We start from the raw sequence: 17,336 nt of genomic DNA on the forward strand, positions 1-17,336 counted from the left end.
CTGACACCGAAAGCGAAACCATCGCCATACGCCAAGCGGTGGTGGACAACCGACCTTACACAACTGCGTCGCATTTACACATACTGGAGGAACCGTGCTCGGACCGAACGACGAGCCGGGCGACCCTTGGTGGACTTGGAGGAAATGGCGAAAGCGGCTGCGAAACAGTACCACGACGCTATCCGGCAACAGAAGAAGAAACACTGGGACGACTTTCTTGAAGACAATAGCAATATCTGGAAGGCTGCCAAATACCTAAAGTCTAGCGACGACATAGCGTTCGGGAAGGTGCCACAGCTCGTCAGAGCAGACGGAACAGCCACGGCCGACCACAGAGAACAGAAAGAAGAACTCCTAACCACCTTCTTTCCTCCCCTTCCAGAGAGGATTGAAGATGAAGGTGCTAGGCCGCAGCGAGCTCCCGTAGCAATGCCGCCGATCACCATGGAAGAGGTAGAGCGACAACTATTCGCAGCCAAATCTTGGAAAGCACCTGGGGAGGACGGCTTACCGGCGATAGTCTGGAAGCAGACTTGGCCAGTGGTCAAGCACCGTGTTCTCGCACTATTTCGAGCATCTCTGGAGCATAGCACACTGCCCAGTCAATGGCGACACGCCAAGATCATACCGCTTAAGAAGCCCGGCAAGGACGACTACAGTGTTGCCAAAGCCTGGAGACCGATCTCACTTCTAGCAACGCTCGGCAAGCTGCTGGAGTCGGTCGTCGCCGAAAGGATCTCACATGCGGTTGAGACATATGGGCTCCTCCCGACCAACCACTTCGGAGCGCGCAAGCAACGATCGGCGGAGCAAGCGCTCATACTCCTCCAGGAACAGATTTACACCGCCTGGAGAGGTCGAAAGGTAGCAAGTCTGATCAGCTTTGACGTGAAAGGGGCCTACAATGGGGTCTGCAAGGAAAGACTTCTTCAGCGGATGAAGGCACGAGGCATCCCAGACGAGCTGCGTCAATGGACAAACGCCTTCTGCTCGGAGCGCACAGCCACAATTCAAGTCAATGGATATACATCCGAGGTTCAAAGCCTACCTCAGGCTGGTCTACCTCAAGGCTCTCCCCTATCTCCGATCTTATTCCTCTTCTTCAACGCGGACCTGGTACAACGACGAATCGACAGCCGCGGTGGTGCGATAGCCTTCGTGGATGACTTTACAGCGTGGATCACGGGACCTACGGCGCAGAGCAACCGAGAAGGCATAGAAACCATCATCAGGGACGCCCTAGACTGGGAGACAAGGAGTGGTGCGACCTTCAATGTCCAGAAGACAGCAATCATACACTTCACTCGCAAAATCTATAAGACCGACGCACAACCATTCACGATCAAGGGGCAGATTGTCAAGCCCCAAGACCATGTCAAGGTCCTTGGCGTGCTCATGGACACAAAACTAAAGTACAAAGAACACATTTGGAGGGCTGCGTCCAAAGGCTTGGAAGCAGCGATGGAACTGAAACGCCTCCGAGGTCTATCCCCATCAACGGCGCGGCAGCTGTTTACATGCACAGTTGCCCCCGTGGTAGACTACGCCTCCAATGTGTGGATGCACGCATGCAAGAATAAACTCGCAGGACCCATCAACAGGATCCAGAGAATGGCGGCGCAAGCGATCGTGGGGACCTTCCTCACAGTGGCAACGAGCGTAGCGGAAGCAGAAGCTCACATTGCCAGCGCACAAGATCGGTTCTGGAGACGGGCCATCAAACTATGGACCGATATTCACACCCTGCCATACACCAACCCATTACGCAGAAACACGTCTCAAATGCGAAAGTTCAGGAAAAGCCACCGCTCGCCACTCTACCAGGTGGCAGACGCACTCAAAGACATCGCAATGGACGAGCTGGAAACCATTAACCCGTTCACATTGACACCTTGGGAGAACCGTGTACAAACTGTCACCAACGAGCCGACGACAACACGCCGTAATGCCGACTACGATATTATATGCATCGCCGTAAGCAGCTCGGCGCGAAACGCCCTGGTGGGAGTTGGCGGAGCTGCGACGCTGCCGGCATCTGTATACGGCACCCCAAAACTTGGGACCTTCTCCTCTACGCTTGGCTCGAGGTCGGAACAAAATCCATACTCTGGGGAACTTGCGGCCATCGAACGAGCGTTAGGCACACTGCCAACGGTTAGATCTAGCCGCATCGAGCTCTCAACACGCAACAAAGCGGCTGTTCTCGCGATCCGACACGCTCGACGACAGTCTGGGCAACGGCACATCTGCCATATATACCAATCAATCAGAGAACTACGCAGGAACGGAAACACAGTATCAATACGATGGTTCCCTGCGAGAGAAGAAAACAAGCTTTGGGAAATCGCCAAGGGGAACGCCAAACATGCCACTCGACAGGGCGCCGCTCCAGAAGTACAAATGCCCAGGATGCGGTCGACAACCCTCAACGTAGCACGGTCCAAGAGAGGCAGCAGCAATCACCTGCCAGACAAAGTCGGAGCTCATTCCAAGCGAGTCGACGCAGCACTACCAGGGAAACACACCCAACTGCTGTACGATCATCTATCTCACAAGGAGGCTGCCAAACTTGCCCAGCTCAGAACAGGCATGGCAAGGCTCAACGGTTACCTCCACCGAATCGGAGTAGCACCGTCAGACCAGTGCGCATGTGGACAAGCAAAAGAGACAGTGGACCACTTCCTATTCCGATGCACAAAATGGACAGCGTACCGAAGAAAGATGCTCGAATGTACAGACACTCAGAGAAGCAATATTTCCTTCTATCTAGGAGGGAAATCGCCGTCGGACAAGAACGACTGGACTCCTGACATGGCAGCCGTTCGCGCAACCATACGGTTCGCAATGGCGACGGGCCGACTCGACACGAACGAACCACAGGCCGACTAAATCACCTAACCCACCACACCCGACAACACCGACCCCCTCACCTCGTGACACAAATAGCAGGCACCGCTTCAGCCGCCGAAGATAGGACGTTGAACACTTGGAGAATCGCCTTCAAGCCAGCCTACTAACAGCCCTACTAAACCCACGAGAATCCGCAGAGAAATGGTAACTGTCGAAATATGAACTAGAATGAACTTTACGGGCTTCAAAGAGATTAGGACATATCTTGGGAAATGTATCGTCAGATTGTAATAGTTGCCCTTTCGGTTGACCCGCCGGGCGTTAATAAACTACCTACCTACCTACCTACCGAGATAGCTTGCGGAGGGCAACTCGAGATATCGAAATGTCTACAGTCTTGATGCCGGTTCATGCGCATGTGCATGCTGCAACTATGGTACGAGTGCATTGGGCATCAACATCCCAAGTCCTCGCAATAGTTTCGGAAGATGATCAGTCTGCTGACGAGCACCACGAAAGATGCCGTCTAGGGAAGGTACCTAGGTGGTTATCTTTCGCCATCAGAGCATCATCCACCTCTAGCTTGAAGCCTTGAACGGGAAGGGACGGGAAATACATCTTCGAGCCGCGTCAAGCGGTGTTTCATTCCCGGGGTATAGCGCCAGGTCCTTCAGCACAGTCGGGGCAGTGTTGACCCAAGGCACCTGACAGAACGGGAGACTCGAGAATCCCGCCAGACAGAGACGGAGCACAGACGCTGAACATCTCTCTAGAGTCCTGCCCACTCAGTAGAGAAATCCCGTGTGTCAAGGTGCAACAGCCGATCACGAGTCTTGTGGGGGTTTCTTTCTCCCGCCAGCGTTCAAGTTCAAAATCGAATAGGTTAGGGGGGGCGGGGGGTGTAAGACCAGCCCACGTCTGTCAGAGACCCGACTGACCTTTTGGCAGCCATCATTGCCCGGCCAGTTGTTCGCAACGGCTCTTGCTTCGTCCCTGAGCCAGACTAACAGTGTGCCTTGTGTTTCACGATGGCTTCCTCCGGACCCGTCTTGGTCCCCGTACAGCTGGAGGCCTTTGTCCTGAATTCTGCTGTGTGCGGTAAAGGCGACGAGGATGACAAGGATGCTCGGATCATTCCCATCACCCAGCCAAATTACACCTTCTTGAGGCTCGACAACTTTCTGCTCCAGAGCGACGTCCAAAACCATGCCGACCTCCACAACACGGCCCCGGCAAGCCTGAATATGCGCATGTCAGATCTCAGCCAGTCGCCCTCAAAACCCCTGCGCCATCGCCATGGTGTGTACCTGCACTGGATTCTCCCCCGCTTCTATCGGGTCGGTGCTGCCTCAACCGACGCTGTGCCGGATGTTGGTCAGGGTCCCAGTGAGCCAGACAAGGCAGCGGACTTTATTCAGCCTCCTACCCGCTGGCTAGTCATACGGAAACTGGACCTGGAGAGTGTTGAATCCGACGATGCCAGGAAGCAGTTCAAGGAGTACAGTGGCTGGGTCATTGAGAGCGATCACCTCTGGGCGCTGGACGATATTCCCCTGGACTTTGACCTCCAGGTCGACGTTTCACCGTTTGTTGTCGGCGGCGGGGGGGCCGATGCCAGCGTCGAGAAGCAGGCCGAGGTCTTCATTGGCAGAAAGACACCACTTGAATCCTGGTCGAAACAAGCCGACTTGGACAGGACGACGCCGCCCCCCAACATCAGCCTGCTGCGGAGCAGCAACCAGTTATTTGCCGACTTTCAGATGCACAACGGCAACGTATTCAGCATGCTCGACGACTTTCGATACGGGAAGCCCGAGGACGTCAAGTACCTCGACAAAGCCAAGGCCAGCTACTACCTCGTCGGCTGGCACTGGAGTCCTGGGGCTGATCCTTTCTTCAAGTCGCCCGCGTCAACGCACGAGAAAACGCTGGCCGACCTGTACATGCAGCTCAAGACACCCGAGGCAACACCTGCGTACCGCGACCCCTGGCTTGACACGGGCGACGAGCATCGACTTCTTTGCCATGGAGCCATGTACGATGTCGTTTGGGATGTCAATGTCAAGCCCGCAACCGTGCCCGCCGACGATTTCTCCCGCCGACTCCAAGACAAGGTTGTTCCGTCGATCTCGGTCGGGACGACTCCTATGGACGCACTCATATCCTACTGCACGGGGCGGAAGGGAAAGAGCAAGGACTCGGAGACAGTAACTCGGTTGGAAGAGGACATCTTGGCGATATACTCGATGCTCCATTCTCGTGATGACGGGGTAGAAGGGCAGCGGGAAGCCAAGGACACCATCTATAACTGGAATTTCCACCGCGCCCCCGGCGGCACGAGCTATTTTCTCTCCTCAGACGACCCGGATGGGAACCCCAACGGCTCAGACCGACTCCAGAAGCCCGACGGTGAGACGCAGGCAGCGTTGCACGATTCGAGCCGCCATCAAGTGCAGCTCGACGCCGCCAACCGCGTCCTCGCGCAGTATCGGTGGGACATCTTTGCGTTGTGGTGGGCCTACGTCAGTGATCCGACCAACCGAAAGGACAGAGAGAGCACTGTCCGAGATCGTGATTCCAAATACAGGGTTGATGCCTTGGCCGTGAAGATACGGGCCCTCGCACGCCTTGTTCACCAACTCGACACTACGGTCAAGGATTTCAAAGCCGACCCGCGGTTGAAGCTTGTCAAGTCTGCAGCCATGCCATTCTTTTACCATGGACGCGACCCCACCGTCTTGTTTGGAGGTGTGGAAAGTGGTTGGCCTGTAGACTACACTGATAAGGTTTATGTGAGACTGCCTGCGCAGGTTGTGAAACCCGAGGGTGCTCTTCCAGACGCGCTCCAGGAGCTTGTCACTCTCGTCTCGAAACGCCTACCGGATGGCCCACAAGACCTCACTGCCGCATCCACCGCACTCATTGCGGAGTTCCATACGCTGAGGCCGAATGGTGGGCATGCTGGTCCTGAGCCAGAAGGCGCCACATACCCTCAGTTTCACGACAAAAAGGGAAAGGGAAGATGGAGGTACCAGTGGGGGAACAGACAGCCATGTACGTCCCTCAAACTAGCTTCCCCTGTTTGTTTCGCGCTAACAACTAGTGTCTGTTTAGGGTTTCCATTGTTTGCTGAGTGGGAGGTCGAATATACACATATCCCCTTTAAGCACTGGAAGCTCGATGAGCAGACGGCGCGGCTGTCTGCTAATCTCATGGTCAGGTACGGCGTATCGAATTACGCGCCCGACGATGAGGAGAAGAAGACGGAGACGCCCATCTGGGATCAGATCAAGGAGCCTGACGTACGAATCCTGTCGGGTAGAATTCTCATCCTTCCGCAGCCTAGCTTCTCTCTGGCCGCGAAGGTCGAACAACTATTTAGCAACACGCCCAAGGCGCTGCTAGACAAGACGCCACTGGACGAGGAACAGCGCCAATGGATGGTAAAAAACCTCAGCCAGCTCCCATTCCTGTCTGCTCCGCTCGCAGGGCTGGTTGATGACCTGCTCACCCTGTCGCAAGGCAGCCACGTGAAGCCCGAGAACAAATTCATAGCTGAAGGGATCGAGAAGGTGGTGCCTCTCAAAAGTGCCCTGTTCCCCGATGCCAGCTTCACCAAGGACAACGTGGCACTCATCCAGAGCAACTCGGCTCTCACGCCATACGCAAAAATGGCCAGGCTGGTCGGCCACAAGGTCAGTCCGTTCAAGCCAGTCACGCACGGCCAGTTTCGGTTCAGCAAGTTCAATATCATCGACAAGTTTGGCCAGGCGTTGGCCGTCATTGACCAGCAGCCGCGTCTCGGGGGGAACCCTCCCCGTCCGACGCCACGCCCGCCCCTTTACCCGTCAATCAGTGACTTCTACGAACCGCAAGTCATCAATGTAGAAGGAAAAAAAAGACTACGCCAACACGGTCATCATGGACAACAGTGATCAGTGCGAGTTCATCCAGGTCCCGCCCCAGATCAATCAGGACGCACGATTCAACGCCCACTTTGTCAAGCGCACGGCTGACGACCCTGTTGACCCCGACATTCCCCTACCCGCGCCGTGGCGGCCGGCCACGGAATGGGAGAATCTAATTTGGGGTTGGGTGTTGACCAACTACGCCGACTACGGCGTGCAGCTCTTCTTGCCCGACGGCACATTTTACCGCGAAATACGCTTCGGCGGGCCGCTGGGAGCCAGCGCTCAGCCGAAATGGATCCCCTTTGCGCGGGACCCCAAGGCTCGCATCCCAGACGACACCCTGCAGCTGGACGCGCTCGCGGCGAAGCTCACCGATGTCAAATACCTCGAAGGCTTCTGGCACATGATCACTACCGCCCAAGACAAACTGCCCCCTGCGCCCGGCGCCTTCGCGCAGTACCTCAACTCCATCGTCGGCAAGCCCCTGGCACTCGTCAACATGGGTTGGTCGCTGGAGCTCAGCGGATCGCCGTTCCAGAACCAAGCCGCTGGCTCCCAGGCCCCAGAGCAGATGCTGACCAACTACCAATTCCAAGTCCGGCTCGGCGACCGGGACAGCGAGTACGATGGCCTGGTCGGGTACTTTGACCTGCTCAACGACCCCGAAGCGCCGCCCAAGGTGCACCAGGAGCTAGACCTAAGCAATATCCACACCTTCTTCGCCCTCGCGGACGACAACAAGACGCCCGTCGCCACCCCGCCCCTCAACATGCTCACCACGGAGACGTACCCGCTCTTCAAGCCGTACTGGAACCCTCCGTTTGACGAGACGGAACCCGACAAAGTCATTCCGGCCAAAACCTACGAAAACCGGCGAAACAAACAACTCAGCGTCTTCGGCGCCATCGTCGACCCCTTCACACCCATGCACGCCTATTCGTCCATCCTGCCGTCGCACACCCTGCAGCTGCCGGCGTGGACATGGCAGGAAGCCATGAACAAGATGACGGCCTTCTTCCACGCCGGCCCGCTCCACCTGGCCGGCACCGTACCCGCCTATGACTCGTCCAAGCCCCTGACCAACGAGAACTGGCGTGATCGGCCGGCGAGGACGCTGGGGCTGCCGAGGTTGGGTGCCGGCGAGTGGAATTGGCTACAGCCGTATGTGGAAACCGCCGCGACAGCAGGGACGGTGGGACCCAGGCATGACGGCGGCGGTGATGGAGAATGGAATGATGGCGATGACCAGCCACCACCACCGGGCACAAGCCAGGTGAATGCCGTGTTCAATGCGTTTGGGATTGAGAAAACGGGCGACTTGACCAAGCCGGGGTTTTAGACGGGGCCGTACTCGGCGGTTGAGGGGTACCTGCAATTGCGGTAGCCGATTATGGGGGGATCCGGCTGAGGATGGATGGGAATGGGGAAAAGGATGGGACGGCTTTTGCCGGTGAGATGAAGTTGGAGCCTGAAAAAAGAAAAAGGCACTGGTCTTGATAGACTTGTGTGTCCGTCGGTATGAAGCGTAGTGTCGTGAATTGGCTATCTTTTCATTGCTGTGATCAAAGGTTGAGGCTGAGCGAGGAGCCATATGTGTAAGGTATACTACCCTACCTACCTTACCTACACTATATGTGGGCACACCTCCAACTGAGGTAGAGAAAAGATCGGTAGTTAGGTACGTAACATATCACACCGCTACCGGTTCTACCATCATGATCGGAACCTTCACCTTCACTTTGACTATCCAAAATGAAGTCTAAAGTAAAGAATAAAAGGCGCGTAGTTATGACGCCTGTGCTTGTATCACTGCGACGCAACTAAAGTGGGACGAGTACTATTATACCGAGTGCCGGTAGCCGTCATAACGGAGGAGGACCGCCTCGTCAGGAGATTCGAGCGAGGCGAGTAGCCCTCCGAAGGAGACCCGCTGAAGGCGCCCCCGGAAGAGAACCTGAACGATTGGGAAGGAAAAGGGTGCGTCGATGGAAAAAGTACTCGGAAGGGGTTGGTGAAACGTAGTAAGGAAGATACCTAGATAAGTTTGGCTGGCTTGGTTTGGCTAGCAATAACGCGAAAGCAGCTAAGTTGAAGGTTCAGGGGCGACTTGGAGGGTTGGCGAGTTCCCGGCATGTTGACTCAAATTGGGGAGCTGGTGACGCCCCCGTGTCTTATATCCATGGACGGCATCAAGTTGAAGCGCCTTCGAAGGGGAGACGAGTCATTGCACATAAAATTTGTCGATGGATACATGTATTGAGCAGGTGAGGCAGCACTACCTAGGTACTGCAAAGGAGCCTTCCTTGTGCACAAACACTGAATGTTGCGTATCCCCCTCTTTCGTCCCGCAAGCTATCTTAGGTACTTGGCTACCTATACACATAACCATATTCAAAAAGTGCCATTCGAAGGCGCATCATCGCGGCAATGGGCAATCTTGGTGCTGTTTTCCGTTTGGAAAAAGACGTGATTGGCGCCGTTGGCGGTGACGACCGCCATCTGGCTGTTAGCGCCGGGCTTCTCGTTAAACAGATTCCGGCGGTTGCCCCAGCTCCCCTGCTTTTTGACGACGCGGTAGACGTTGAGGTATTCGTCGGTGTAGTATAGGTACGCGATGCCGTCCGAGTATGTTACGCACAGGCTGGTTTTGGCCCCCGCGCCGGCCGTGTCGAGGATGTCGACCGCTGTTTGAGGGGTTTGGTTAGCACCTCCTTGTTCTGTTGGGTGGGTTTGGAATAAAAAGGGGGGGGGGGGGGGAGGGGGGCTTACACTGCTTGGTGTCAATGTTGTACTCCTTGAGATGGGACTCGCCGCGCTCCTGGAAGATGATGAACCTTTTGCCGGAAGCCTTGTCGTAGTATGCCCCCAACGAGCAGTCAACAACAACGTTGAGACCTTTAAAGGTCGCCCTGTTGCCGCTGCTCAGCTCGTACTCGTTGACCTCGACTTCACCAGCGTTAGTGCAGGTGAGGTAGTAGACCCAGCCCTCGTCGTCCGACGACGCGATGGCCATCGTCGTGTCCCCTAGGGCCGTCGAGGCCAGGACCTGGTAGATGGGACTGACAATTGAGACGTCGTTGAGCGTGGCGAGAGCCTCACTGCTTTCGGGTTTATGGTTGGTCATGGCCACGACAAAGCGGACGCCGTCGACTATAGCGGCGCCGATCTCTGACTTGTCTTGGACGATGCCCTTGAATGTCTTCTCGTCGGCCGCCCAAACGTCCTGCGAGTCCTTGCCGTGAAGGCCTGCATGGCGGCAAGCCAGCCCGAGATTATTTTGTTGCGTGACGTAGAACACATGGACGCCCTTCTCGGTCGGGGCCTTGGAGTCGAAGAGAGCCGCGATGGGAGCCATTGCTGCTGATTTGTGGAAGATAGTATTTAAAACTTGTGTGATGGGGGTGCTAATGCTATGCTGTTCGAAGCAGATGATGGTCAGATATGGGAAACGCCCGCCTTAAGTCTCAGCCCGGGGCTATGCTTGTTTTCAATGCCATCGTCTTTGTGACTGCCGGGAGAGGACTGGAGCCTCCACACCCACCCAATGTGGCAATGATCAAACAACGACCTTGCCTCTACCACGCAGCCAACATGGACTGCCTCATTGGCGAGAATTTTCAATACAATGTCAGAATTATCAGCTAGCCGCGGAAACCGCTGAAGATTACGGAGATTGACGGAGCAACGAATCAATATGTTGCGCCAAAAGGGGCTGAGGTCTTGTTTTTTTGGCATGCAGGCCGGGTCTGCCGCAACATAGACGAGCAAAGTCACCGCCACACAAGAAGCCGAGAAACATCATGATCATCTCAATTACGGAGTCAAGGACCTGAGAGTTGTCAGCCATCACCGTCGGGCTGCTACCTACCCCGCAGTAATGTCATTGCCTTCGAGCTGAAGTGGCCTTCTTCGCTGGCATCTCGTCGAGTGTTACGTAAGGGGAGGAAGGTAAGACATGTACCCGATACCTACTCAAACCGATTAAAATCATCAATGAAGAAACTAAAGTACTGCAGGGTAGTGGTACTTTGTCGGGGTGGCCGCAATGGAAGTGTTGAGTTGCGTTCAGTCGGCAGGCAAACAGAGTTGGCCATCACCTTTCTTGCCCCCCCCCCCCCCCCCTATTAGCTTGTGATGTGGAGTAGAAAGCTGGGCGCTTGCACGCACGTAGACGAGTTCGGTCATGCACATGCACAGAGACAGCTGAATATGAGATGGGCCAGTCCTTCAACCAGTTACCAGCCTGAGACGTGCGCCCCTAGTCCCCGACTGCTATATGATGAAGCCAGTCGAATTGCGTAAAACCAAAAGCTCCACCCCAGAGTGTTGTTGATCATTTATTCTAGGCCGTTTGACAGAAACCTCGAAGCGCGGCAAACGCGGGGCGGTCCGATGCTGCATCCGTCAATGTCACGCTGTCAACGCGACTAGACGTTGTTTCAGGATATTCCTATGAGTCTCTCTAATTGTACGGGGTCGCCAACCTAATTGTACGGGGTCCGCATAGACTACCTGGATTGCGCCACACCTGAGACGGACCGAAAAAGATTGGTTTGAGCGATTAGGGATAATTGGAGATTGGGACCTTGGGGATCTATTGCAGGGAACTCAGGCATGCATTGCTATCTGTCAACTAGCCAAGGGGGTGTCCGGCTCTGGCGTCCCGAGCTGTATGGCTGCGCTAGACGCTGGACCTGTACGTCCTTGGGTCTCGTCTACTCTATTTTGCTGGCCTCGTCCCCGTCCGCGACCTCTTCCCCGTCTTCCTGTAGTCCCCCGAGCCCCCGAGCCCCGTCCACGTCCTCTTGCCGGCGTCGGTGTCGACATTTCGATATCCCGTCCTTGATAGAGGTCTCCCTGGATCTCCGCCTGGTCCACAAGCTCCCATTGAGAGGGATCACGTTGGCGGCTTGCAGCGGCTGGTCGACGATAGTTATCTCCACGTGGGATGGCAGCAATGGGGATCTGCTCGGGTCCAATAACTGGTCTTCCACGACGTACCACAACTGCGAGGGGCTCGAGGATAGGGAGATAGAGGTCCCCAGAAGCAAGGTCCTTGCCGAGCCTCCAATGCACGTGGGTATCTTGGATTGTAAGCCCCTCGTTAGCGCGGAGCCTCTCCTCAATCTCGTGGGAACAAGGCAGGCCAAACTGTCGTCGGAACGACCCTGTACAGGAGTCTTCGTCGGGTGGCCGGGCACGTCGTTGTTCCTCTGTAAGCTTGGAGAAAGCCTCGACGCGACGGTGGCAGAGCTGGTGTTGGTGGGGGCCGCCGATGTCGCAACAGAGGTCGTACCGGCGAGGTCTTCCCTCTTGACAGTCGCTGGATCGGAGGATGATAATGGCATAGCCGCGGGGCTTCGCCCACTGATTGATGTAATCGAAGAGCGCCTCAAAGGAATCAAAACCGTCTCCAAGAACCCGAGGCGACTCTAGGGGCACTTCGAGCAGCAGATCCAGCGGGCGGGCGCCGCCGCTGCCACCGTCGTCAGCCATCTTGGCGGCCCACGGATTAGTTGCGGAGGGTGGAAGGTTGGGTTGGGAATGATAACGTTGTGTATAAGTATTGATGAAACTGTACTCCTCTAGTTAGTGCGTTTAAAGGCTTCTGAATAGCTTCAAATCGCGCTTAGTTGTGTGGTAACTGCTAAGGTAGTGGTGGTGGAGAGGGGTGAACCTTCGTATTTACTATTGCAAAAGACTAGCCGACGAGCGGTGATGGATTCTCGCTGTCTGGGTAGGGACGATAGGTAAAGGGGCAAGCATGATGGGGCCGTTGCTCAGAGGCTACGAAAAAAGGGGGAGGCTCCCATTAAGGTGGTGCCGAGGCTCGGCCCGTCTCAGGTGTGGCGCAATCCAGGTAGTCTATGCGGACCCCGTACAATTAGGTTGGCGACCCCGTACAATTAGAGAGACTCATTCCTATTCCGCTCCATTTGATTTATTGTATTTTGATTTTATTCTATTTTATTTTATTTTATTTCCATTCTTTTCCTCCCTCTCCGCGCTCAAATTATTGGGCTCCAACTTATGCGTGCACATCGCTGAATGTGTCCATCCCCCATTTTCAGCGCACCCCTAGGCGGGAGAGTTGGACACCCCAGTGCCCGCTTCCGGGGCTCGGCGTTGCTGTAACCGATGCCGGCGTCATTTTTTGCCATGCTTCTTGCTTCCTGCTTGAGATCCGAGAGGATTGCTGTTCACGGTCCGTGTTGAACCAGTCCATCTCCGGTCCCCGCTCAGCTTGCCTCGGAACGTTGCCCCTAGGATGTTGGCATCTCTTGTCGGATGACTGTCAGGGTCTGGGATCGTTGTGCCAGATTCCCCCTCAGTGTCCAAATCTTTACTGGACTTGGATCAAGCGTGCAAATTCGGGTTTCAAGGTTCGTCTTCACCGACTGCTCCATCTAACTCAGAATTCAGAGCTGACGATAGATGCAGGAAACTGAACTGTGAACCATCGCTATTATGGCCATCTTCCCAGGAGGAGGGCCGGCCAGGAGCACTGCCATCAACTCACCACGTCATCTGACCCTCCGTAACGCCCGGCGTCTCTTTGTCGCGGGAGAGCAAAACGAACGGGAATTGACCCTCGCCGCTCCCGTCGCCCCAGCGGAGGTAGTCGCGGCTGAGTTCGATAATCAAGCTGCGGCTGAGTCTGAGGATGACGATGATCCGGAGCCGGTACTGCTCCCCGGAGAGGAGAAGGTCTACTCATACTGGGCCCCAGGCCTCGAAGCAGGCCAGAAACACCATGTCAAGGTCAACCAGACAGTCAGCTCCGACAACCAGACTCTCCCCCTTGCTGCCGAAAAGGTCTTCTTCGTGGATGCTCCGCAGTTTTCTCTTCCTCAGGGCACCATTCACTCCATCTATCCACCCCAGGGCTACAGCGATGACAACCGGATCCTCCCACACATCGTCCTCACCGACCCCCATCTCCCCTGGGAGAGGCTGGGAAGCCCGAATACCCACGTCCCGGAAGGTGAACGCCCGCGGACCCGGGTACCATGGCTCGTCCTTTTTTCTTTCACCCAGGATGAGTTGATTTTGCCGCCCGAACACCTCAATGGGCCTGGCAGCATCTTTGCCTCTACCAGTTCCAGTGTAATCAAGCCTGTGAAGCAGTCCTCCACGGGGACCGTCAACATGAGCATTGGGGATCTCTGGGCGACAACCAAATCCAAAGTGGTGACCACTCCCATAACCGACCAGCTGGGGCCCGACAGCATAAAGAATGCCAGGGGCGACTTCATCTTTGTCAAGCCGGACCTTTTCACCAGCCTATTCTCCAACTTTGACGAGAACGGCGACAGGAAGGTTCCAAGCAGCCCTAACACGACCCCGTATGGGCTCCTCGCTCATGTGAAACATATCAACGGGGAGGGAATGGCTGTAGCTGGTGTGGAGGACACGGCCATCTTCTCTCTCATTATCGGTAACCGGGCAGGCCCCTTGGACAACCCAACTCCAGCCACCGTTTCGGTGCATCTTGTTTCCATCGAGGGTGTCGAGGATATGAGACTTCCCATTTCTGCCGACGCCAAGTATGTGGCACTGTGTTCCCTGCACAGCTGGAACTACACGGTCAACCCACCGGGTATGGTCAACGTCAGGGAATTCTTTGAGCATCTGGGGAGGACCTTGGACGTGCTGCGGATGCCCGAGGCGTTCTTCGTACCACTGGAAAAGCAGCCTTCCTCCAAAGTTCAGCAGAGGGTGGCTGCCCGTCTACGTGACGGCTATTCCCTCGTCAGGCACAGGCTCCAGACCGGTGAAGAAACGGTCGCCTTCTTCCGCGGGCCCTTTACCCCCACCATCGTCAACCCATGAAGCCCATCCAAGGCAGATGCTCCAACTCGGGTGTCGATCTCCAGATTCTTGACAGCGACGTCGGGATCATGGATATTACATACTCTGCCGCCTGGCAGCTCGGGCGGACCCTTGCCCTGGGTGACGAGGGGTTTACAAGCGCCCTAGGCCGGCTGAGAACTTCGATACGGAGCGCGGCCATGAAGGAGGCGAAAATAGCGGCCATCAACTCGGTCAATAGCCTCGCCTACCGTAGCCGAGAGGAGGTGCTCCAGGGTCTGTCGAGCTTGTATGATGATCTGAGTGGCATTTCTGGCAACGAATCTGCGGTGTCTGCCGAGGCAGCGACCGACGACGCCAAGGGACGATGGTCCAGACGCCGACTTGCCCGAAGTGAGATTCCGGACCTTTCATTCTCGTCGCCTGTCATCGAGGCGAAATACCCCAACACGGCTTTGTCCGCCGCCCATACGCTCGGCGAGAGTGTGGACGGCAATGTGTACGACGAGCTCAACGATCCAGCCTCAACCAACTGGAGAATTGTCCTTACCTGGCTGCTGGGTCGCATGTATCTTGATGGTGTGCCCGCGCACTACCTCATCACGGACCCGAGCCACTTACCCCAGGAGACGCTGCGCTTCTTCTACATCGACCCGAATTGGGTTGATGCCCTCATCGACGGCGCTCTTAGCCTTGGTAACCATATGGGAGTGGACCAAGACCGTGTCGCCATCAAAAAGGCCCTCAACCGATACATCACCAACACGCCGAAACATCTCGACTTTGCTCCTCAGATCCCGACCTATGGATTCTACCTACGGTCAGACCTGGTTTCCATGTTTCCCGACCTCCGCGTCACCACCTTGCCAGCCCGGCCCCAGCTACCGCCTGGCTTCAAGGATCGGGCGCCACTCCTTCGTCACGATATCATCACCGACGGCGTCATGCTTGGCCTTCTCGACAGGGTGCCCGGAACGCCTGAGTTTGACGGCCTAGTCTTTACGCAACCTGCGCACCAGCAACGCTACGCCGTCTCTCCTACGCTCAACACCGAAACGGCGGAATTTCACATCCATCGGCAGTACACCCTCGACAAAGCCACCCGTCTCAGCGACGAGGACCGTGCCAAATCCGTGGAGCCCCCCATCATCTGCCACCGGTCTCCCGACAGCGAGAACAGCAAGAACCCTCTCTTTACCTGGGGATCCGCACCGGGGAAGAATGACCTCCGCATCATGCAAGTCGCACGCTTCGCACAGACCCAACTGGACAAGCTGAACAGGGACATGCCGACGTACCGCGACGGGGACGTCGACAAGAAGTACTTTAGCGACGGCACGGCAACGTCGGCGCTATTTTCCATGCAGCTGAGGGACCCAGTATACAACCTTAAGATCTTGTTTAAAGGGGCTGCCATTGATGGTAGGCTACGGTCGTTGATGCCGTCCCCTTCGGCTGGAGAAGCGAGCCACACTCCTGCGGCGTTTCGGACGCTGACCTCGCTTCAGCCGCCAATTGTCGAAAGGCTCCGGGCCAGGCGGGCAATCACAGCCGGCGATTCAGGACCCAGTCAGGAGAGTCCTAAGCATTCTGGGGAAGTGTCAAACGACCATGACAGCCGACATGGACACGACGATCAGCCTGCTCAACCGGTCACGTTCAAAAGACACGCAGACTACGTTCCGCCAGAGCACGGGTTTTGGAGCATGGCTCCCCATCTGCGCGCGATCCCCATTGTCGACCTCCCAGCCCTAGAGACAAGTGACGACGTGGAACCTGAGCCAACAGAGACGGCCCCGGAAGAGACCAGAGCTGAACTCCTGGCAAGCACATCCGCGATGACAAGGAGGATGGTACCCTTCGAAGGCCGCGACCCCGCCACCGGCCCGAGATTCGTCTGCACAGTCCACACGCGCGACGTGCGCTCGGGGGTCATCGAGATCCCACCCGAGACGCGCAAGCACGAGCAACTGCCGCAGGACCTCGTATTTTCCATACATGCGACCAACAACACCAGCGAGGAGTGGGACCTGATGGAGCTGGCCATCATGATTCCGCTCGGCCCGGCGCCGACGGACCCGAAGGGCCCGTACTTTGTCATGAAGGAGTACGCGGGCCCCGGCGCGACCATGCTGAGCAACCTGCGGTTCAATGTCGTCGTGGCGCTGGTGACGCCGGGGAATAACCCGGCTTTGCAGCTCCGGATCCTGCCGCGCTCGAGCAAGGGGCACATCAACATCACCAAGGTGCAAGACCTCAGCTTCTTGCTGGGGATGGTGGATGTCAATCGCTGGATGCATGTGGTGGGCGATGATAGGCCGCGGCAGACTCGCATCGAGACGCGGGCGTATTACACGCCCGAAGGCGGTAACCCGATTGTTGATTCAAATGTGTTGGTGACCGTTTATATGATGTAGAGGGGGGGTTTGGAGGACGGTGGTCTTGAAAGGTGAACTGATGGCAGTCGAGGTACATGTGTACATGTGGTCCAGAGCGAAACTGTAAGTCAAGAAGGAGGCATTGGTGTTGTAAGCAGTGTTGGCTTGAGGTTGAGTGAGGTTGAGCTCGTCTCCAGGTGTCCGACTACAGGGCCTATAATGCCATGAATCACAAATTTGAAACTTCCAGTTCTTGCCCACTGCTTTGACAACTGATGGGTGTAGAGCCGGAGCTCAGGGGGTTCAAGTAAAATAGGGGTTAGGGTTGTCCTGGTGTAAATCCACACCAGTCGATGCATTCAGTTCCCGTTATTCGTACTTCCCC

General features: G+C 56.1%; 4 protein-coding genes across 4 annotated transcripts; 2 read left to right on the forward strand and 2 right to left on the reverse strand.

Annotated features, from left to right (window-relative positions):
* Positions 1-3,878: 3,878 nt before the first annotated feature.
* F5144DRAFT_650483 (uncharacterized protein) lies at positions 3,879-8,100 on the forward strand (the record flags this gene model as incomplete). Its single annotated transcript, XM_066792998.1, has 3 exons — positions 3,879-5,904; positions 5,965-6,734; positions 6,790-8,100. 3 exons carry the CDS (start codon positions 3,879-3,881, stop codon positions 8,098-8,100), a joined length of 4,107 nt encoding a protein of 1,368 aa, XP_066643578.1.
* Positions 8,101-9,066: 966 nt separating this feature from the next.
* On the reverse strand, positions 9,067-10,116 carry F5144DRAFT_650484 (uncharacterized protein; the record flags this gene model as incomplete). The annotated part of the gene is made up of 2 exons (XM_066792999.1): positions 9,067-9,445; positions 9,531-10,116. The coding sequence occupies 2 exons, from the start codon at positions 10,114-10,116 to the stop codon at positions 9,153-9,155; spliced, it is 879 nt and encodes a 292-aa protein (XP_066643579.1). The 3' UTR covers positions 9,067-9,152.
* A 1,245-nt stretch (positions 10,117-11,361) lies between these two features.
* F5144DRAFT_574076 (uncharacterized protein) lies at positions 11,362-12,535 on the reverse strand (the record flags this gene model as incomplete). The annotated part of the gene is made up of 1 exon (XM_066788992.1): positions 11,362-12,535. A coding segment is annotated over exon 1 (863 nt), but the record flags the coding sequence as incomplete, so codon positions are not given.
* Positions 12,536-13,229: 694 nt separating this feature from the next.
* F5144DRAFT_621236 (uncharacterized protein) lies at positions 13,230-17,176 on the forward strand (the record flags this gene model as incomplete). The annotated part of the gene is made up of 4 exons (XM_066792053.1): positions 13,230-13,364; positions 13,419-14,582; positions 14,639-15,995; positions 16,035-17,176. 4 exons carry the CDS (start codon positions 13,230-13,232, stop codon positions 16,988-16,990), a joined length of 3,612 nt encoding a protein of 1,203 aa, XP_066643581.1. The 3' UTR covers positions 16,991-17,176.
* Positions 17,177-17,336: the final 160 nt, after the last annotated feature.

This window comes from Chaetomium tenue (genome assembly GCF_020726465.1).
Source record: "Chaetomium tenue strain MPI-SDFR-AT-0079 chromosome Unknown F5144scaffold_4, whole genome shotgun sequence".
Lineage (NCBI taxonomy): Eukaryota > Fungi > Ascomycota > Sordariomycetes > Sordariales > Chaetomiaceae > Chaetomium > Chaetomium tenue.